Here is a 22,837-nt window from a genome sequence, read left to right on the forward strand (position 1 = left end):
CTTGCACAACAAAAGTGACCACTATAGCCAATACAACTACATCCTAGCCAAATCCAATAATATGACCTTAGTAATGGTAAAGGGCAGTATAATATGTTAGCACCCTATAAATAAAAGTTATTAATAATTACTTGCCTGTTAAAAAATATGTAAATATGAACTTGTCAACTACAAATGAAACATGCTCCATACTTACCTACTCTCCAATCAGCGGTGTAACTAGAACTCTTTGGGCCTCATAACAAAATTTTGAAAGGGTACAGATGTAGGCGCTGGAAAGTGTTGGGGGCGGGGGGCAAGGGGGCGTCTCGCTTCTCCCAAAAATATTTGATAGGCACTAATCATACTGGGTTGTGGGGCACAGTATGCCCGCCATCTACAGTTAATACGGGCAGTATCAGGACTGAGATAATATGCTTTCCAGCTACTCCACCTCCTCTCTCTGCCTCTAAGGTCCTACTTACCTCTGCACTAGGCTCCAACCCCTACAGTGTGTGGCTAGTTACTATGGGCTGACTCCTTGTCTGGGACCAGCCCTGTGCCCTTCTCAGATCCCACTTCATATGTTCCTCAACTCTTCCCACTCAGCTCCCCTTTGTCCTCCCACCCCCTTCCTTCATGGCACTCCCTGACTTCCCCCCTTTTGCAACCAGGTTCAGCTGAAAAAAATGTACGTATAGTCTCATTACAGTACCTTCCATGAACAGCCTCAGCCAGTGGTGTGAGCTGTGAGTGGATCCTACGTCTTCGTCTTCTACATAAAGTCACTAACATGTTACAGTTATATTTTGGGGCATATTTATTATACTCATTTTGTGGGAAATTACCTGAAAAATTGGGATACCCTTAAAATGCAAGCATCCCCTAAAAATATTGCAGGCTTTCCCTGTTTCCCATCGCAATAGTGATGGTGTTAGCCATTGTAGTCTATGGGCTACATATTGCACAATTTACTGGTAGAGGGATTGTCCGGATCCCTCCTTGGTAACAGACACTGGTGCATGCAATGTTTAATGACCGCGCATGAGCAGTTAGGACCTCATTCAGAGCTGGCCGTTAATGCTGCCATGCAGAGGCCACATCGCACCTGCGCAGCCATTTACATTACGATCGCTTTAGTTTACACATTGCTGAGATGGGCTCTTATCAGAGCACCTGTCCCTGGATGTGATTTTTAATACAATAAAAATTACTTATAGCGGAAATAAGACATTTTATTAATCGAGTCTATGCCTCAATAAACAGTAAATAGGCCCCTTAATGCTGTATTTTTTGTAATACACTATTATCTGCATTTCCCATAGTGTCCTCTGTGCTGTTTTTTACATAAATGTGTGCGTATGTATATGTATAAAAAAAAAAAACAGCTAAATCATTAAATGAAACAATTTTAATATAGTAAAATATGTAAATAAAGTAAAAAGAAAAATCTAATTTATTTATGACTCACCGGGCATGACTCTGAAACACGTGTTTGGTGCAGGTGGACAGTGAAAATTGCATGAGAGCGTGAGCTCTGAGAATTCATTTGAGTGCTGGCAGTGGTACGGGAGAGTGCACCTTCCTTAAGGAGCTGTAGAAGCTAAAAACAAAAATAAGTAATTAATAGACAACACAAAACAAAGTACCTGGTCCCAAAAATCACAAGCTACAGTACCTTAATAATAGATATGTATCATATACTGTATGATCACAAATATGGTGCCTGTAGCATACATCCCAACTGTCCCGATTTTGGCGGAACAGTCACCGTTTTCTGGGACTGGCCCTGATGTCCCACCTGGTAGTCGAAGTGCCTCGTGGTGGGTGAATGGGGGCAGTTGGGAGACCCTCTCTCACCCGCTGCAGAGCAGAAGTGAGTGCACAATGTCTATTCACACAGAGAGAGGGACAGGGGGCATGCCAGCAGCTCAGAAAGTGCTCTGCATGCCCAGCGCAGCGGCAAAAACCAGGGTATTGCCCGAGATCACGGCACTTCGCATGTGGCAACGTCCCCTAATTTTGGGCGCATGCCCACCGCATTTTGTTTGCTATAGCACCCCCATCATAGAATTCTTCCTACCAAGGACCATCAGCCAGAGGGCCAAGGGTTCCCCAACCCTGTTCTAATGTATCTTGGAGATCCATATAGATCCTGAACAGATCTTTCTTACAAACAGGACAACTAACCAGAGGCCCTAAAGCCAGGTCCCATCGCCACCGTTACTTAGCTCTCCTACCTCCCTACCCCAACCCATTATCCTAAACTGCAAATGTGTTATGTTCAGTGACAGTTTTTACCTATGAGCTCCAGGACTGCAAGTGAAAGATACCTGTTGCTGAAACACTGGAGCAAGTTGTGCGCATGCGCAGTGTGACAAATTTTACATGAGATGCAAAATTCTCATTTGCCCATAGTAAAAATACCATAAACAGTATATATACATTTTCCATTTCTGGAAATATATATCTACAGGTTGAGTATCCCTTATCCAAAATGCTTGGGACCAGAGGTATTTTAGATATTGGATTTTTCCGTATTTTGGAATAATACATACCATTATGAGATATCATGGTGATGGGACCTAAATCTAATCACAGAATGCATTTATGTTTCATATACCCCTTATACACACAGCCTGAAGGTCATTTAATACAATATTTTTAATAACTTTGTGTATTAAACAAAGTTTGTGTACATTGAGCCATCAAAAAACAAAGGTTTCACTATCTCACTCTCACTCAAAAAAGTCCGTATTTCGGAATATTTGGATATGGGATACTCAACCTGTACTATAGTTTCAAAAACATATTCTGAGCTGAGTTCTTAACCTGGATGGATATGTTATACTACTGAAAACCTCCAACAAATTGCTGGTAGAAGCAAGCAAAGACATCTTCCTAGTCTTGTATTAGTATTTGTTTTATGTAGATTAATTAAACATTGTGGCCATTGTATTTTTTCCTTCAAGACTTGTAGGTTATCCGTGTTAGATATGCAACATTTGGAAGCTGGCGCCCACAACGAAAAAAGTGGCATGGCCTAACATCAACTAAATATTACTGTGACAATCACAGGCATGATTTTTTTTTCTTTTATACATAATAAACAAAAGTAACTATTTCCAAGCCAGAAGAAAAGGGTGCTCAGGCGTTATTTTGTGCAGATGCTCCTGCTCATCCCTAATGAGGACAGGGAGCGTTTAGCATTATTATGGCCCTGCCCCTTGAGTTGATGCTACAATTTGTGCCATTATACTGTATGGAACAGGGCCCTGATGATGATAACTATGTCACCATGCCCCTACTCATAGAGGGAGTAAATTATTCATGCAAGATGATATTGGGTCTTGTAGATGTCATCATGGTTGGTGGCTGTGACTTCTCCATATTATCTCACCATCCTGCCCAGTTTACTGGGAAGAGGGGAGATTGTGGGAGATCTGGTCACTCTTCCAAGGGTGTGGGGGATACCGCAATGAACCTTACACATTATGCCATACAGCAATGCTCCTTACATATTAGGCCACACACAGTAATGCCCATATACATTATGCTACACAGTAATGCTCCTTATACATTAGCCACCCCCCCCCCCCCCCCCCAAGCAACTCACCTCCCCAATATGTCCCTCCAGTAGTCCCTCACCTTCCCCTGTGTTACATCAGCAGTGTGGCTTCGGACTTGAGCCGGGAAGTCAGCGTGCCTCCAGCCATAGCCCAAGAGAAAGTGCCACCATCATTTAAATCTGGAGCCAGTAGCAATCAAATCAGGGCTCGCAAACTGACAGCTGCTGCTTATTGGCTGCTGGACCGCGAGCTTTGATTGGCCAACTGGCACCAGATTTGTATGACTGCAGCGTTGTCTCTTGGGCTGCGGTTGCCGGTGGACTGACGTATTGGCTTCAGTCCAAATCCACACTGCTGCACCAGCCATCCAGGCCCTACCAGATGGACAGTCCTGCGTAGCAATGTCGGGACTGTGGCTGTGGTTCCCTTGCTGAAGCAGGTGCCCAGAGCATAAGTACCACCGATGCCGCCCTCACTAAGCCCCTGCCACCATTACTGACAAAGGAACCCATAATGTCATCAGCATTTTTGTTTTTGCAGTTTAGTAGGTCTATAACATTAAGATACAAATCTACCACGCTCACCTAACTGATTATGGTGATCAGGTGATCAAGACTGCAGATGTGGCTACTATTAACACTATGGGGTATATTTATTTGATGTTGCATTTCAGGTGCTAAATCGCACATTTGAAAACATTTTAAAAAATCTAAACCTAAAAAATTGTTAGTAACTGTTTGTTTTAGCCCCTGAAATACAACACTGATTTAGATCTATTAAAACCATTTAAGATCTACTTTTAGTAAGGATACCCCTACATGTCTTCCACTGTCACATAGTGGACACTGAGTACATTTCTTGGTTTTCCAGACAGTGTAAAACTGGGCCTGCGTGACACTCTGGAAAGCAGAGAATTTGCACGTCAGTTTCAATTTGCAAGAGGACAGTACTCTGGGCCAGCCTTGAAAGTGATATATTTCACAGTGATAAAGTACCAACCAACCAGCTCCTAACTGTCATTTTTCAAATCCAGTCTGTAGCATCGCAGTTAGGAGCTGATAGGCTAGTACTTTATCACAGTGAAATATATCACTTTTCAAGGATTAGTAAATCTCCCCCAGTTGTGAGAAACAAAAGTCGGACAATCATAGCTACAGGCACAAGACACCAGCAACTGTATGTCCTTGATACACTGCACTGCTACGCAATTATAACACATGAGTCTCAGTCACTGGAACACTGGCACAGAAGATTTAGTCACCTCATATATGCAAGTGTTCAAAAGCTGCAGAACGGGATGGTTATAGGAATGTCAGTGACTAACACAGAGAAACAGTGTTCAAAAGCTGTGTATTTGAAAAACAATGTTGTCAACTGTTTCTAAAGTACCACATGAAATAGTACATTCACATATGTAGACCAATAGGAGTAAAGTCTGTCAGTGAATACTGATACTTTTTGATATTTATTGAAGACTTCATGAGAATGACATACATGTAATTCACAAGGCAGAAATCATAGTAGCAAAGAAAATTGCAGATTATAAGAGACTGCAGAGACCCAGCAGACTAAAAGTTCTGACAACGGAGAATATCTCATTAGAGAGGTGAAACAACTCTTGACAAAATAGGAAATGGAACACCAGTTGACTATTACTTATAGTCATGAGCAAAATGGAGTTAGTGACGAGAAAACTGTACACTATTGGAGAAAGCAAGTTGTATGCTGTTTAGAAACAATTCTGGTTGGAAGACAGATTTTGACATGCAAAGCAAGTATGTGTCACTGGACATGCCAGCAGCTGTAAACAATTATAAACCGTCAGTGTGGAAGTTCACCCATAACAAAGGTTATCTGCTAGATCAAACTTTGGCAAGCCAACCATAAGATATGAAGAGTTCGCAAATATTGTAATATGTGTACCTCAAGAACATCATGACATTGCCAACAGCTTAAAAGTATTGACTGTTGCTGAGGGCAAAGTCCAATTTGTCAGAAAATTGGACTTTGTTGAAGTTCCAGAGAAGAAGGCCAAACCCAAGTTGCTTGATTTAATGACATTCTTTTGTGTGACTAACCTCACCTTTTTTACAGGCTGTTATGAGAAAGCTTAGTTTAAAAGTTTATGTAACATGGAAGAGCTTGCAGTGAAAGGCGGTGTTAGTAGTGGAGTGCGCAACTGCAGTCTCCAACATAAAGGCTCCTCAAGGGATGCTTCACTCTCTTACCAAGATGGCTGTCGATAGTGGAACTGCAAAAGTGCGGCGCCATCTTGCTACTTTGTGTGAATGACAAGGTGGAGGACGGATATACTCCTCTTAGCTCCAGAGATCCACAACATTACCCGCTAGATCTGCTGTTTCAAAACTTTGCACTGCTACCCATACAGAAAGGATAATCACCGGCTGGTGATCTGTCAACACTCTTGTTCCACTACAAGTTCCACTCCATCCAGAACCAGATATCTGTAACATTGAGTACGACTGTACATCCAATGCTACAAGATAAGGTACAGAGCATGGTTAAGCATACCTGAGTGGTCATTGCCTAAAATGTAACCGCTGGTGTGTACAGTACCCTGCTCACCATCAAGGGTGCACACATATTCCCAACACAAATTACCGAATTCCAATCTTACTGTATCATAAAACTTTTTTTTATAATCATGACGAACTATAAAAGGACCTTGGATGACACTTTGACTGCCGTTGTCATAAGTTATCTGCCCTACTCACATAATGTAGTAAAAATGACATTTTCATTTTTTTAATTCTCTCTCCAATGTGGCAATTTTATTTACATGGATCTGCGGTGCTGCCAGCAATGAGGCCTGCTTTCCAAACAATTATGTCATATTTTTAAGTCATTTCTATTCAAAATTCAGTGTATCCAAATCTAAAAAGTTGCTGCAAATAGAAAGAAACGAGGATTTAAAAAATATTCTCACTTATGTACAGCAACCATCTTTCAAAAATATCTAATCTTTGGGTGTAATGAAAAAAAAAATGCAATTACTAAATAGTGGTTTAGAAATTCTTACATAACTGTTAACATTATATCGGTACACTGTGTAATATAATATTGTATGTAAACCTACATGAAAGATATGTATGAAATTAATATATCTCTTGCAATTCGAAGCTCCAGAATGCCATGTAAAACCAATTTAGTACTGTGGCCCCCATCTTTAGATTAATAGGTTCATCTATTAAGAATATTTTGTTGATTTTGGGGATTAGGATTGAAGTTTCTTTAATTTATTCCTTCATGCTGAATACGTTTAATTAAAACTGAGGAGTTGTGGTATTTATTTGAGAGGAGGAATGGTAAGCAGCACTTGGTAGTCCTTGTGACTCTACTACTGTTAGACTCCAACATATTCAGCTCTATAAAATGACATAAAAATTGTCAGGTTATGTAAGTTTGGAAGGAGGGCTAGGTCTGATAGCTGTAAGTGTCGGGTAACTGGATACTCATTTTATCATCATCTATAATCTTGTCCTAGGATGCAAAACCATATTATAGGATTAAAAACCTATAATATGCATTTATCTTATTATAGGATTATTTTTCTTTTTGTTAAGTAGTTTAATTGCTCATTGTACTTGTGACAAAACTGCCGCTGGGTTTCTCACCTGTCACCCTGTTCCTGATTCCTATCCTCAGCAAGCATGTTGCATCTATCAATATCCTGCTGTGCCGAGTTTCTTACCTGAGAAGTCTGCTTAGCTTACAAACTACAACACATTCAGTTTGGACTAATTCAGCTTGAATCACTTATGCAATCCAAAGCGCAGTTTCCCGATAATCAGGGGTAGGCGTCGTGGAGGTGCGCGGCGATGCGACATTAGGGGGGAGTGGCCCGGACAACTCAGGCGTATCCGGACCATTTTGTCACACACGATAACGAAAATGGCGGTCCTGTGCCTGCATATGCAGACTGGCTGCGTATTCATGGGGTCAACCTTAATTTCTGGTTCTGTGATATGATTACAATTGATTTGCGATCACATAGCAGGACAGAAATTAGCATACTGGGCGGCCTTGCTCTGTGCTGGGCGACCCCTTGTATGCAATCGTCAGCAGTAGTAGATTCTGCTATTTAGCAGAATCTGCTACTGAAGCTGAATAAGGTCTTTAGGGGGTAATTCAGAGTTGATCGCAGCAGCAAATTTGTTAGCAGTTGGGCAAAACCATGCACACTGCAGGGGGGTAGATATCACATGTGCAGAGAGAGTTAGATTTGGGGGGATTATTTTGTTTCTGTGCAGGGTAAATACTGGCTGCTTTATTTTTACACTGCAATTTAGATTTCAGTTTGAACACACCCCACCCAAATCTAACTCTCTCTACACATGTTATATCTGCCCCCCTTGCAGTGCACATGGTTTTACCCAACTGCTAACAAATTTGCTGCTGCGATCAACTCTTTTGAATGAATAAATATTTTCTGTATAGCGCTACATAATGTGTGTGCCCTATATAAATGCTAATAGACTCGTGATAATGTAGGTCTTTAATGTCTATGTTTCAAATGTGTTGTGTGTAGTGATTCTCTGTCATAGGTTATTATTATTATTATTATTATTACAGGTTGAGTATCCCTTATCCAAAATGCTTGGGACCAGAGGTATTTTGGATATCGGATTTTTCCGTATTTTGGAATAATTACATACCATAATGAGATATCATGGTGATGGGACCTAAATCTAATCACAGAATGCATTTATGTTACATACAGTATACACCTTATACACACAGCCTGAGGGTAATTTTAGCCAATATTTTTTATAACTTTGTGCATTAAACAAAGTGTGTGTACATTCACACAATTCATTTATGTTTCAAATACACCTTATACACACAGCCTGAAGGTCATTTAATACAATATTTTAATAACTTTGTGTATTAAACAAAGATTGTGTACATTGAGCCATCAAAAAACAAAGGCCCTCATTCCGAGTCGATCGCTCGGTATTTTTCATCGCATCGCAGTGAAATTCCGCTTAGTGCGCATGCGCAATATTCGCACTGCGACTGCGCCAAGTATCTTTGCTATGAAGAAAGTATTTTTACTCACGGCTTTTTCATCGCTCCGGCGATCGTAATGTGATTGACAGGAAATGGGTGTTACTGGGCGGAAACACGGCGTTTTATGGGCGTGTGGCTGAAAACGCTACCGTTTCCGGAAAAAACGCAGGAGTGGCCGGAGAAACGGGGGAGTGGTTGGGCGAACGCTGGGTGTGTTTGTGACGTCAAACCAGGAACGACAAGCACTGAACTGATCGCACAGGCAGAGTAAGTCTGGAGCTACTCTAAAACTGCTAAGTAGTTTGTGATCGCAATATTGCGAATACATCGGTCGCAATTTTAAGATGCTAAGATACACTCCCAGTAGGCGGCGGCTTAGCGTGTGTAACTCTGCTAAATTCGCCTTGCGACCGATCAACTCGGAATGAGGGCCAAAGTTTTCACTATCTCACTCTCACTCAAAAAAGTCCGTATTTCGGAATATTCCGTATTTCGGAATATTTGGATATGGGATACTCAACCTGTATTATTATTATTATTATTATTATTATTATTAATAATATCCTTTATTTATATGGCACCACTAGTTTTCTACAGCACCTAACAAAGTATATAACCAAATGAACAAAACGAGAAAAACAGTGACTTACAGTACAAGGCGATCTTGGACAAGTACATGGTACAGTATATAAAAATTGCTGCATCAACAGACATGACACTGAAACAAGCATTAGGGTGGCGGAAATTGAGGGCTAGGTGCCATTGTAAGGAGTACGATGTAGGAGATAGTTTAAGCAAGAGAAGAAAAGCACATGACAGAAGAGGGCCCTGCTTGTGAGAGTTCACATTCTAAAGGGGAGGTGCAGACAGACAAGGGTGACACAGATGGGGTAGACAGTGAGCATGGAACAGAAGCTTAGTATGAGAGATAGCTGGGATTAATGAAGAAGTGGGTCTTAAGATCCCATTTGAAGTTTTGTAGAGACGTGGAAAGTCTGATGGGGAAATGGACAGTTGGAGCCTCGCTCATCTATACCGTCTATGGCGTTTGTCCCAATCACGAAGTCGCATTGTGCTGGTCGCAGGGTGGCGCATAGTCCTTAGTGTGGCATATGGCGTTACAGGTGAGTGTAATACCAGCGATCATCCACCAGATATTGCTTTTTAAAATCACCATTGCGAATGCGTGAGGTGTCCAATAAAATACTACAGTGCAAGAATCAGCATTGCGCATGAGGGAGGTCTCCATTGAAATACACTATAGCGCAAGAACTACTTTACTGTACATGTCTGTGGCTTTGTAGGCCTAGTGGCCTACCATGCACTTCACCATTCTGTGTGTAATAGCGGCTCTATATGCATCCAAAATGAAACGTTACAGTGTTTTTCAGGAATACACTTTAGCAGAGCATTTTGTATGCAAATACAGTCGCAGTCACCCACAGAATATAGGCATGCTGCATATAATTTTAATCAGCAGAAGCTGCTTGTGCATTCTATTGCATTACTTTGTGTCTAAGACTACAAAAAAAGACTACCGAGTCCCGCCATGGTGTGACTTCAGGGGCTGTTTGGAGTGACTGCAGCATGGCTGTAAGAGGACACATCTGTAGATTGGCTCAGCGTCTCCAATGCACACAAAAAAAAGCACAGCTCAGCGTTATATACAGTTTGGCATAGTGGTATCACCGATGGTTGCCATGTCCGTGAGCTAGGGTTCAATTCCCGTAAAGGATACACTTTTATTGTATATCTGTATAAAGATTAGCATCTACATTTTTTTTCTAATTTTGCCAAGTCCTGTTATACTTTGTATACATGTACAGTTCATGCACACAGATATACAGTCAAAAAACAAACAAACTGTAGGTGCTACTTATTACACAAATACACAAGTGTGACTTTTCAAATTACGAGAGTCTTATCTTTATGAGACTGAGTTTACTGTACTTCTTCCTGGGCCTCCCCACTGCTTTACTATGCAGCCTCCCCCACCTCCAATTCCAACCCCCGGGAGACTTGTGATTTCACAGACTGTGTGTAATGCTTAGTAAAGGACAAACACAACATGGCCGGTACACTACTGTGTGTAAATGACTAGCTTCTGCTGGCTTTGATTGGGGGAGAGGAACACAGAAGGCACATTCCTTTGTAAGGCATATTAGCATTGTGCATGCACAGAGACATCGAGAAATGCCTGGCATGAGTGAGCCATCAGTTGCCAGGCAGCTCTGCTAATGTTGGGCGTCTTTTTTGCCATAAATGCATCTTTTAGCCATCAAGTTTGCATTTGAGGAGTGGCACTATTTGCTAGAGGGGGCAGTTTTCCATTACCGTCTACACGGATCATAAGAATCTGTTGTTCCTAAAGTCAGTGCATTGCCAGTCTCCTCGTGAAGCCGGCAGGTCTCAATTCTTCACTCAATTTAAGTTTTAAACTTGTATCTTGTTCAGCCATCAGAATACCAAGGCAGATGCCCTATCTTGCTCTCTCACAAAATGAGGAAGAAGAGTCTAAAGAGGTCTATCCAATCCTCAACCCAGCGGTCTTTGCAGCAAACCAAGTGTCTCTGAATCCTCCCCTGGGGAGGACTTTCATAGATCTGCAACTTCAAAAGAAACTGATCTAGTGGGCTCATGCTTCCTGTTTCACAGGACATATGGGATCTCAAAAGCTCCTAGCGTTCATTCAATGGTAGTACTGGTGGCCAACTGTGCGAGATGACGTTTAAGCCTTTGTAGCATTTTGCATCAAATGTGCCCAGCACAAAACTTCTCGCAAAGTTCCTATGGGTTCACATTACCTGCTACCAATTCCTCAGAAACCCTGAACACACATCTCCATGGACTTTATCACCTATTTACTAGTATCCAGAGGATTTAATACTATATGGGTGATTGTGGACAGGTTTTTAAAAAATGGCCCACTTTATGCGGAGGACTTCCATCACCTCCGCAGTTAAGTCAGCAATTTATTTAAGAGATTTTCAGACTGCACAGTTTGCAGACCAAAATTGTCTCTGACAGGGGGGCTCAGTTTGTAGCTCATTTCTGTAAATCACTTAGTTCATCGTTTCAGATAAAACTTAAGTGCTCATCAGCCTATCATCACCAAACGAATGGCCATTCAGAAGGAATGAATCAGGACTTGGAGAAGGTTTTTAAGACTTTACATATCTCTTCTCAGGACGATTGGGCAGATTTGCTTTCCTGGGCAGAGTTCACCCACAACAATGACTACCACTGCTCATCACAGGTAACTCCCTTCTATGTAGTATACGGCCATCATCCTAAAGTTCCAGAATTTTTATCTCTCTCGCTCTGGACATACTGCTCAAGCAGGAATGGGGTAGATGGAATTTTCCCACTGCGCAAAGAATGGCTGCTAATGTGTGAAATGGAGGGAGTGTCACCCACACCCCAAACAAATGCAATACAATGGAACAATACCACCACACGAAAAGCGCACAACTCCTCAAGTAAATGGCCCAAACAGAACCGGTTCTTTTCCTTCTCGAGGTTCACATAGATCAGTGATACTCAATACCTCAAAAGAACAAAAATAAACATAGCGTAATATGGTAATGAATGAAAACAATTGTTTTCAATTGTTCCATTGTATTATACTGCTCAAGCAAATGCTCAGAGTTTCACTCAAATATAGAGAAAAGTCCATCAAACTTTGAAGAAATCGTCTCATCATTATAAAGTATTTACTGACCACAAACATTCTGCTGTAACTTATTTACAGGTCAGCAATAAAGTATGGCAATCTACCAGAAGTCTGCAGTTGAGAGTTCCATCCATGACAGTTGCTCTTAGATTCATTGGACCAATTCAGTGGCATATCAACTGTCACTAAAACGTCTTTCTGGATCTCCAATACTTTCCATATTTTGCTATTAAAACCACTAATTCTTATTCGTTTCCAATCACTAATCCTAAGGGCATGGGCGAATTTAGGGATGAGGCCACCCCTAGGCACTTTATTTGCTGCCTCCCCAATCACATCATTACCTCCTTCCTTTCGGATGCCAGTCTGGATGCCTTGAGACCACCAAAGCAGCCGCAGCATCACCCTACTACCAAATCCTGGACCACAATTTGCTGCTCATTGTCCCACCCCCATCATTTGCTAAATAAAATATATAAAAAAAAGTCATAAAGATGAAAAAAGAATCACCTGGCATTTATCAGCCTGGTGTGCTGCCACTCAGCAAGTGCCGCCCCTAGGCACGTGCCTAGTGGGTAATCCGCTATTGCCTAAGGGTCCTCAAGTGCAAACCAGGAGGGGTGAAGAATATGAAGTAGAAAGAATTTTAGACTCTCAACTTTGTTATGTTAACAAATTGAATAGATGGGATATGGACCAGAAGAGAGGTCGTGGATATTCTCAGAGTATGTACATGCTCCCCTTCTCAAGAAATTCCACTCTGTTTCCAAGAAAACCTATCACGCGTTCGGAGACCACTCCTGAAGGAGTGGGTATTGTCATAAAATGAGCGCACACAGTGCTACCCTGTCAAGTGCTCTCTCACTGCTCTTTTCCCCGATGAACGTTTTGCTGCTCCCACACTATTGGTCTCGGCCGCTGCTGCTCACTACCGGTAGTGGTTTCGGTGATTGGCCACCCACGTGGAGCCTGCGCCACACGCTGCCATCTTGCTTTGTGACAGGGATCCGTAAGCACCATTATGGAAGGCATAGGAGGTGCTGCAGCGCTGCACAAGCCAATCAATGACAACACAGGGGTATAAAGTTCCTGGGGAAGTACTTTGTTGTCCATTATCCTGATGAGACCTCGCTGAGTATTAATGGGGGTCATTCCGAGTTGATCGTAGCTGTGCTAAATTTAGCACAGCTACGATCAGGCACTCAGACCTGCGGGTGGACGCCCAGCACAGGGCTAGTCCGCCCCGCATGTCAGTGCCACCCCCCCACCCCCCCCGCAGAAATGTAAAAGCATCACACAGCGGCGATGCTTTTGCATTTCAGGAGTAACTCCCGGCCAGCGCAGCTCCTGCGGCTGGCCGGAAGATCCTCCTCGCTGCCCGGGTCGCAGCGGCTGCGTGTGACGTCGCGCAGCGGCCACGGCCTGCCCACCAATGGTCCGGCCACGCCTGCATTGGCCGGACCACGCCCTCTAAATGGTGTCTTAACGCCACCGTCCAGCCCCCTCCCGCCCAGCGACCGTCTCTGCCTCAGAGGCGATCGCTAGGCAACGACGGCTGGCATGCGCAGTTCCGACCCGAACGCTGCACTGCGATAAACTGTAGCGAGCGAGCGGGTCAGAATGACCCCCAATGTTCAGCTTTTGGCCTATCTGATACTGCAAAGAAAAAAAAACAACAACAGTGATCTTGCATAACTGGTACTGCAAATCCCAGTGCTTCTGCCTATCTGGTACTGCAAAAAGCCCAGTGATCCTACATAACTGGCACTGCAAATGCCAGTGCTTCTGCCTATCTATTACTGCAAAAAAAAACAGTGGTCCAGCACGATTGACACTGGGAACACCCCAGTGCTTCAGTTTACTGGTACAGCAACAACCCAGCAATCCTGCGTACTGATACTGCAATATCCCAGTGACTCTGTGAATCTAGTACTGTGACATCCCAGTGCTTTCGCCTATCTGGTTCTTCTTCAAACCTGCAACTCTGCCAAGCCGGTGCTACTCTGCATCCCAGCAATCTTGTACAACTGGAACTGCTCCATTTCTCAGAATTAGGGGGAGATGTAAAAAGCCTTGAAAAGCGATAAATTTCACAGTGATAAAGTGCCAGCCAATCAGCTTCTAACTGCCATGTTACAGGCTGGGTTTGAAAAATGATAGTTAGGAGCTGATTGGCTGGTACTTTATCACTGTGTAATGTATCACTTTTCAAGGCTTAGTACATCTACCCTAGAATTACAGATTAGCTCCATCCTCTTCCATTCCCTGACCTGAATGAAGAAGTCCTACATCAGACCATCTAACTTTATGCCCAAACTTCCACTCTCCACTCCCGTAGGCAACACCTAGTTCGGATTCACAAATCAGACCAAGTCTGACATCCCACTCTTCATAATTTAATTCAATCCAGTAAAAATAAAGCCAATTTATTGATTAACAATAAACTTCTAAAATCCAACATGGAAATGAGGGTAATCGAAGCCAATCACTACTAATGGAATATGGAATAGTCCACAGGTAAGCTCGGTTTTTTATTCTGGACAAAAGAAAAGAGCAAACCAGGTGTAACTTAGTTAGAAGGCTAAAGGATGCCACAAGTCCCAGCACAATAACACCTCCTCCGCCAACGTGTTTCGATCTGTTGATACAGATCAAATAAGTGCAATAAGTTTCAAGATGTGTAGTAGGTAGAATAGATACAAAAGAAAGTGATAGAACAAGATTGTCTTTTGTGTTGGCGCACTTAAGAAGAAGAAATATATGTATATGTTACAATGTAATGGTTGTTTTAATTAAAACTTAACTTTTATTCTTTATTTGTTAAAATATCCTGTTTCATGAAATATAAACATATATATGTGAATACAAATCATTAAATTTGATTATAATATCATATAGGCTCACTGTGTTATTATTCCATTATATTGTATTATTAGTAATTATAACTCAATAAATGATTGGTGAATTGTACTTTATCATTAAAATTTTTGTCCAGGGGATCATTCGTTCTGTCTATTGGATATTATTTTATTATTATTGCACACAGAAATATCTCTGCCAAATTATACTAATCCTTTTATGCAAGGGAAAGGAAGAAACACATTTCCATACACCACGTCTATTAGGCGAACATATAATATGTCTATTGTCTGCTGACAAGGTTTTTGGATACCTGTGGGTGATATGTTTAGGAGTCCCCGTAAGGGATATATTCTCTCACAAATGTTCCGCGGTACCTTCTCACGCCTTGTCTAGTACACAGACTAGTTCCTACCAAGGGTCATATACAGTGCCCTAATTGTGTTAGCATATAATATGTTTAATGTCTGCTGACAAGGTTGTCTGGCTTCTGTGGAAGATATATATCTATCAAAGAGTCCCCTTCAGGGGTATATTTTCTCACAAATATTCCACAATCCAGTCTCAAACCTTGTCTATTGCACAGACTAACATATTCCCATATACCACGTCTATTATGCAAGTGTGTAATATGTCTATTGTCTGCTGACAAGGTTTTTAGATACCTGTAGATAATATAATCAGGAGTCCCCTTAAGGGATATATTCTCTCACAATTATTCCACAGTACCTTCTCACGCCTTGTCTAATATACAGACTAGTTCCTACCAAGGGTCATATACAATACCCTATTTATATAAACATATAATGCGTCTAATGTCTGCTGACAAGGTTGTCTGGCTTATGAGTCCCTTTCAGGGGTATATCTTCTCACAAATATTCCACAATCCAGTCTCAAACCTTGTCTATTGCACAGACTAATTCCTACTAGAAATAATAATGTGCAGTATTCCAGTGATAAAACACCTTTTAATTCAGGCCAATGTTGACCAAATAACATATATATTCCAAAAGGATTTTTTTTTTTTTTTTTTTTTTGCTGATAGTGGGTTGGAAATATGTGCAATCTCTTTATCATATATTTATTGCCCTATCTTATTTGGCATATTGTATTTCTCTGACATCCTAGTGGATGCTGGGAACTCCGTAAGGACCATGGGGAATAGCGGCTCCGCAGGAGACTGGGCACAAAAGTAAAAGCTTTAGGACTACCTGGTGTGCACTGGCTCCTCCCCCTATGACCCTCCTCCAAGCCTCAGTTAGATTTTTGTGCCCGGCCGAGAAGGGTGCACACTAGGGGCTCTCCTGAGCTTCTTAGTGAAAAGTTTAGTTTTAGGTTTTTTATTTTCAGTGAGACCTGCTGGCAACAGGCTCACTGCATCGAGGGACTAAGGGGAGAAGAAGCGAACTCACCTGCGTGCAGAGTGGATTGGGCTTCTTAGGCTACTGGACACCATTAGCTCCAGAGGGACCGAACACAGGCCCAGCCTCGGAGCTCGGTCCCGGAGCCGCGCCGCCGGCCCCCTTACAGAGCCAGAAGCAAGAAAAGGTCCAGAAAAATCGGCGGCAGAAGACATCGGTCTTCAACAAGGTAGCGCACAGCACTGCAGCTGTGCGCCATTGTTACTCAGGCACACTTCACACTCCGGTCACTGAGGGTGCAGGGCGCTAGGGGGGGGCGCCCTGAGCAGCAATGTAAAACACCTTGGCTGGCATAAATACACCACATATAACCCCCAGGGCTATATGGGTGTATTTTAACCCCTGCCAGATTCCACAGAAAAACGGGAGAAAAGGCCGCCGAGAAGGGGGCGGAGCCTATCTCCTCAGCACACTGGCGCCATTTTCTCTCACAGCTCCGTTGGAGGGAAGCTCCCTGGCTCTCCCCTGCAGTTACTACACTACAGAAAGGGGTTAAAAAAGAGAGGGGGGCACTAATTAGGCGCAGTATAACAATACAGCAGCTATAAGGGGAAAAACACTTATATAAGGTTATCCCTGTATATATATATAGCGCTCTGGTGTGTGCTGGCATACTCTCCCTCTGTCTCCCCAAAGGGCTAGTGGGGTCCTGTCCTCTATCAGAGCATTCCCTGTGTGTGTGCTGTGTGTCGGTACGTTGTGTCGACATGTATGAGGAGGAAAATGAGGTGGAGGCGGAGCAATTGCCTGTAACAGAGATGTCACCCCCTAGGGAGTCGACACCTGAGTGGATGAGCTTATGGAAGGAATTATGTGACAGTGTCAGCTCTTTACAAAAGATAGATGACATGAGACGGCCGGCGACTCAGTCTGTGCCTGTCCAGGTGTCTCAAAAGCCATCTGGGGCTCTAAAACGCCCGTTACCGCAGATGGCAGATACAGACGCCGACACGGATACTGACTCCAGTGTCGACGATTAAGAGACGAATGTGACTTCCAGTAGGGCCACAAGTTACATGATTGAGGCTATGGAAAATGTTTTTACACATTTCTGATAATACCAGTACCACTAAAAAGGGTATTATGTTGGGTGAGAAAAAACTGCCTGTAGTTTTTCCTGCATCTGAGGAATTAAATGAAGTGTGTGATGATGCGTGGGTTCCCCCGATAAAAAAGTTATTGGCATCATACCCCTTCCCGCCAGAGGATAGGGCACGTTGGGAAACACCCTTTAGGGTGAATAAAGCACTCACACGCTTGTCTAAACAGGTGGCACTACCGTCCCCGGATACGGCCGCCCTTAAGGAACCTACTGACAGAAAGCAGTAAAATATCCTAAAATGTATATACACTCACACGGGTGTGATACTGCGACCAGCAATCGCCTCAGCCTGGATGTGCAGTGCTGGGGTGGCTTGGTCGGATTCCCTGACTGACAATATTGATACCCTAGATAGGGACAGTATATTACTAACTATAGAGCATTTAAAAGATGCATTTCTATATATGCGTGATGCACAGAGGGATATTTGCCGACTGGCATCAAGAGTAAGTGCGCTGTCCATTTCTGCCAGAGGAAGGTTATGGACAAGACAGTGGTCAGGTGATGCTGATCCCAAAAGGCATATGGAAGTATCGCCTTATAAAAGAGAAGAGTTATTTGGGGTAGGTCTAACAGACCTGGTGGCCACGGCAACGGCTGGAAAATCCACATTTTTACCCCAGGTAGCTTCTCAACCTAAGAAGACGCCGTATTATCAGGCGCAGTCCTTTCGGCCCCATAAAGCGGGCAAAAGGCGCCTCATTTCTGCCCGTGGCAGAGGGAGAGGAAAAAGGCTGCAGCAAACAGCCAATTCCCACAAAAGCCCTCTCCCGCCTCCGCAAAGTCCTCAGCATGACGCTGGGGCTTTACAAGCGGTCTCAGGCACGGTGGGGGCCCGTCTCAAGAAATTCGAGACGTCTTCCCCTCGCCGTTTCATAAAGTCTGCTTTACCGACGTCTCCCTCAGACAGGGAGACAGTATTGCAAGCCATTCACAGGCTGTATTCCCAGCAGGTGATAATCAAGGTACCCCTCCTGCAACAGAAAAAGGGGTACTATTCCACACTATTGGTGGTACCGAAGCCGGACGGCTCGGTGAGACCAATTTTAAATCTAAAATCCTTGAACACTTACATACAAAGGTTCAAATTCAAGATGGAGTCACTCAGAGCAGTGATTGCAAACCTGGAAGAAGGGGACTATATGGTCTCTCTGGACATCAAAGATGCTTACCTACATGTCCCAATTTACCCTTCTCCAAGGGTACCTCAGGTTAGTGGTACAGAACTGTCACTATCAGTTTCAGACGCTGCCGTTTGGATTGTCCACGGCACCACGGGTCTTTACCAAGGTAATGGCCGAAATGATGATACTCCTTCGAAAGAAGGGAGTTTTTAGTTATCCCTTACTTGGACGATCTCCTGATAAGGGCAAAATCCAGAGAACAGTTGGAAGTCGGGGTAGCACTATCTCAGATAGTGCTGCGGTAGCACGGTTGGATTCTCAATATTCCAAAATCGCAGCTGATCCTGACGACACGCCTTCTATTCCTAGGGATGATCCTGGACACAGTCCAGAAAAAGGTGTTTTCTCCCGGAGGAGAAAGCCAGGGAGTTATCCGAACTAGTCAGAAACCTCCTAAAACCAGGCCAAGTGTCAGTGCATCAGTGCACAAGGGTCCTGGGAAAAATGGTTGCTTCCTACGAAGCAATTCCATTCGGCAGATTCCACGCAAGAACTTTCCAGTGGGACCTGCTGGACAAATGGTCCGGATCGCATCTTCAGATGCATCAGCGGATAACCCTGTCACCAAAGACAAGGTTGTCTCTCCTGTGGTGGTTGCAGAGTGCTCATCTTTTAGAGGGCCGCAGATTCGGCATTCAGGACTGGGTCCTGGTGACCACGGATGCCAGCCTGCGAGGCTGGGGAGCAGTCACACAGGGAAGAAATTTCCAGGGCTTGTGGTCAAGCCTGGAGACATCACTTCACATAAATATTTTGGAGCTAAGGGCCATTTACAATGCCCTAAGCCAAGCAAGACCTCTGCTTCAAGGTCAGCCGGTGCTGATCCAGTCGGACAACATCACGGCAGTCGCCCACGTAAACAGACAGGGCGGCACAAGAAGCAGGAGGGCAATGGCAAAAGCTGCAAGGATTTTTCGCTGGGCGGAAAATCATGTGAGAGCACTGTCAGCAGTGTTCATTCCGGGAGTGGACAACTGGGAAGCAGACTTCCTCAGCAGGCACGACCTCCACCCGGGAGAGTGGGGACTTCACCCAGAAGTCTTCCACATGATTGTAAACCATTGGGAAAAACCAAAGGTGGACATGATGGCGTCCCGCCTAAACAAAAAATTGGACAGGTATTGCGCCAGGTCAAGGGACCCTCAGGCAATAGCTGTGGACGCTCTGGTAACACCGTGGGTGTACCAGTCAGTGTATGTGTTCCCTCCTCTTCCTCTCATACCAAAAGTACTGAGAATTATAAGACGGAGGGGAGTAAGAACTATACTCGTGGCTCCGGATTGGCCAAGAAGGACTTGGTACCCGGAACTTCAAGAGATGCTCACGGAGGACCCGTGGCCTCTACCTCTAAGAAGGGACCTGCTCCAGCAAGGACCCTGTCTATTCCAAGACTTACCGCGGCTGCGTTTGACGGCAGGGCGGTTGAACGCCGGATCCTGAAGGAAAAAGGCATTCCGGATGAAGTCATCCCTACCCTGATCAAGCCAGGAAGGATGTAACTGCAAAGCATTATCACCGCATTTGGCGAAAATATGTTGCGGGGTGCGAGGCCAGTAAGGCCCCGATGGAGGAATTTTCAACTAGGTCGATTCCTGCATTTCCTGAAAACAGGAGTGTCTATGGGCCTAAAATTGGGGTCCATTAAGGTTCAAATTTCGGCCCTGTCAACTTTCTTCCAGAAAGAACTAGCTTCAGTTCCTGAAGTTCAGACGTTTGTAAAAGGGGTACTGCATATACAGCCTCCTTTTGTGCCTCCAGTGGCACCTTGGGATCTCAATGTAGTTTTGGGGTTCCTAAAGTCACATTGGTTTGAACCACTTGAATCTGTGGAGTTAAAATATCTCACATGGAAAGTGGTCATGTTGTTGGCCCTGGCCTCGGCCAGGCGCGTGTCAGAATTGGCGGGCTTTATCCTGTAAAAGCCCTTATCTGATCTTCCATTCAGACAGGGCGGAATTGAGGACTCGTCCTCAATTTCTCCCTAAGGTGGTTTCAACGTTTCACTTGAACCAGCCTATTGTGGTACCTGCGGCTACTAGGGACTTGGAGGACTCCAAGTTACTGGACGTAGTCAGGGCCCTGAAAATATATGTTTCCAGGACGGCTGGAGTCAGAAAATCTGACTCGCTGTTTATCCTGTATGCACCCAACAAGCTGGGTGCTCCTGCTTCTAAGCAGACTATTGCTCGTTGGATTTGTAGTACAATTCAGCTTGCACATTCTGTGGCAGGCCTGCCACAGCCAAAATCTGTAAAAGCCCATTCCACAAGGAAGGTGGGCTCATCTTGGGCGGCTGCCCGAGAGGTCTCGGCTTTACAACTTTGCCGAGCAGCTACTTGGTCAGGGGCAAACACGTTTGCTAAATTCTACAAATTTGATACCCTGGCTGAGGAGGACCTGGAGTTCTCTCATTCGGTGCTGCAGAGTCATCCGCACTCTCCCGCCCGTTTGGGAGCTTTGGTATAATCCCCATGGTCCTTACGGAGTTCCCAGCATCCACTAGGACGTCAGAGAAAATAAGAATTTACTTACCGATAATTCTATTTCTCGTAGTCCGTAGTGGATGCTGGGCGCCCATCCCAAGTGCGGATTGTCTGCAATACTTGTACATAGTTATTGTTACAAAAATCGGGTTATTATTGTTGTGAGCCATCTTTTCAGAGGCTCCTCTGTTATCATGCTGTTAACTGGGTTCAGATCACAGGTTGTACGGTGTGATTGGTGTGGCTGGTATGAGTCTTACCCGGGATTCAAAATCCTTCCTTATTGTGTACGCTCGTCCGGGCACAGTATCCTAACTGAGGCTTGGAGGAGGGTCATAGGGGGAGGAGCCAGTGCACACCAGGTAGTCCTAAAGCTTTTACTTTTGTGCCCAGTCTCCTGCGGAGCCGCTATTCCCCATGGTCCTTACGGAGTTCCCAGCATCCACTACGGACTACGAGAAATAGAATTATCGGTAAGTAAATTCTTATTATTTTCTGTATGCATATGTGTTCTTCAGGCTTTAATTAAACCTCTTATTGTGACTCACATAAGTATCCATAAACTCAAATGTGAAGGTATACTAGTCAGTAAAAACAGGAGAAAATAAAGATCTAGGGAGAATAACTCAGCATAGTTTAACTATGTATCAAGTGGTTGGTCTCAGGGACCTGTATTTTACAATAGTTCTTTATTGATACATTAGGTAGAATTCACATATTTGTTACACAGCAGTTGTAAATAAAGTATCACTTCTGTTCTGTGTTATGCTGATCAGCTAGTACGAAATAACAGGGATAATATCAGTGACTGATTGTTAGTGTTCAGTGTTTTAATAAACACACGATACACAGTGAAAAAAGGGATTCAAATAAATTGGAATGGAGGCACCCGTAAGGCTGCTTGTGTTATACCGCTGTTAAATGTAGGGGTAACAACATTTATTATATTTAAATGAGTAGCCGATACACTGTGATAGAAATAATGCTATTAAGTTGAAATAAGGACAAACATAAAACACATGTTATTTCAAGTTCAATTAAGTAACTGTTTAGTGTGCCTCTTATGTTCCATATGTGCCGGTACTGACATTATGCTCTCTGCTACTCGTATATTATACACATTCCCTATAGGTATAAATTATTGCAATATATCTCCTGTTAGTCTAGTCTAATTCGTTTCAGTACGTCTCTTATTGATCACATCTATGAGTTACATTCCCCTTTCCCCCCCAAAATCATTATTAGATGAGTTATATTATTTTATATATAGTCATTTCATTTAAACAGTGAGCCTGAGAAACGCCGGCGTGCACGTTTCACAAACAGGCTTCGTCAGGGCGACGTGGTGTATGGAAATGTGTTTCTTCCTTTCCCTTGCATAAAAGGATATTAGTATAATTTGGCAGAGATATTTCTGTGTGCAATAATAATAAAATAATATCCAATAGACATAGAACGAATGATCCCCTGGACAAAAATTTTAATAATAAAGTACAATTCACCAATCATTTATTGAGTTATAATAACTAATAATAC

The 22,837-nt window shown here is 43.4% G+C and overlaps 1 protein-coding gene across 6 annotated transcripts in view; it reads right to left on the reverse strand.

Annotated features, from left to right (window-relative positions):
- KIF21B (kinesin family member 21B) overlaps positions 1–22,837 on the reverse strand; it is a 376,092-nt gene that overhangs the window by 221,701 nt on the left and 131,554 nt on the right. For all 6 annotated transcript variants that reach the window (XM_063954959.1, XM_063954957.1, XM_063954962.1 and 3 more), the window contains exon 5: positions 1,451–1,582. In XM_063954959.1, coding sequence (XP_063811029.1) covers positions 1,451–1,582 — 132 coding nt within the window. The remainder of the gene's footprint in view (positions 1–1,450; positions 1,583–22,837) is intronic.

Source organism: Pseudophryne corroboree, chromosome 2 (genome assembly GCF_028390025.1).
Source record: "Pseudophryne corroboree isolate aPseCor3 chromosome 2, aPseCor3.hap2, whole genome shotgun sequence".
Taxonomy (NCBI): domain Eukaryota; kingdom Metazoa; phylum Chordata; class Amphibia; order Anura; family Myobatrachidae; genus Pseudophryne; species Pseudophryne corroboree.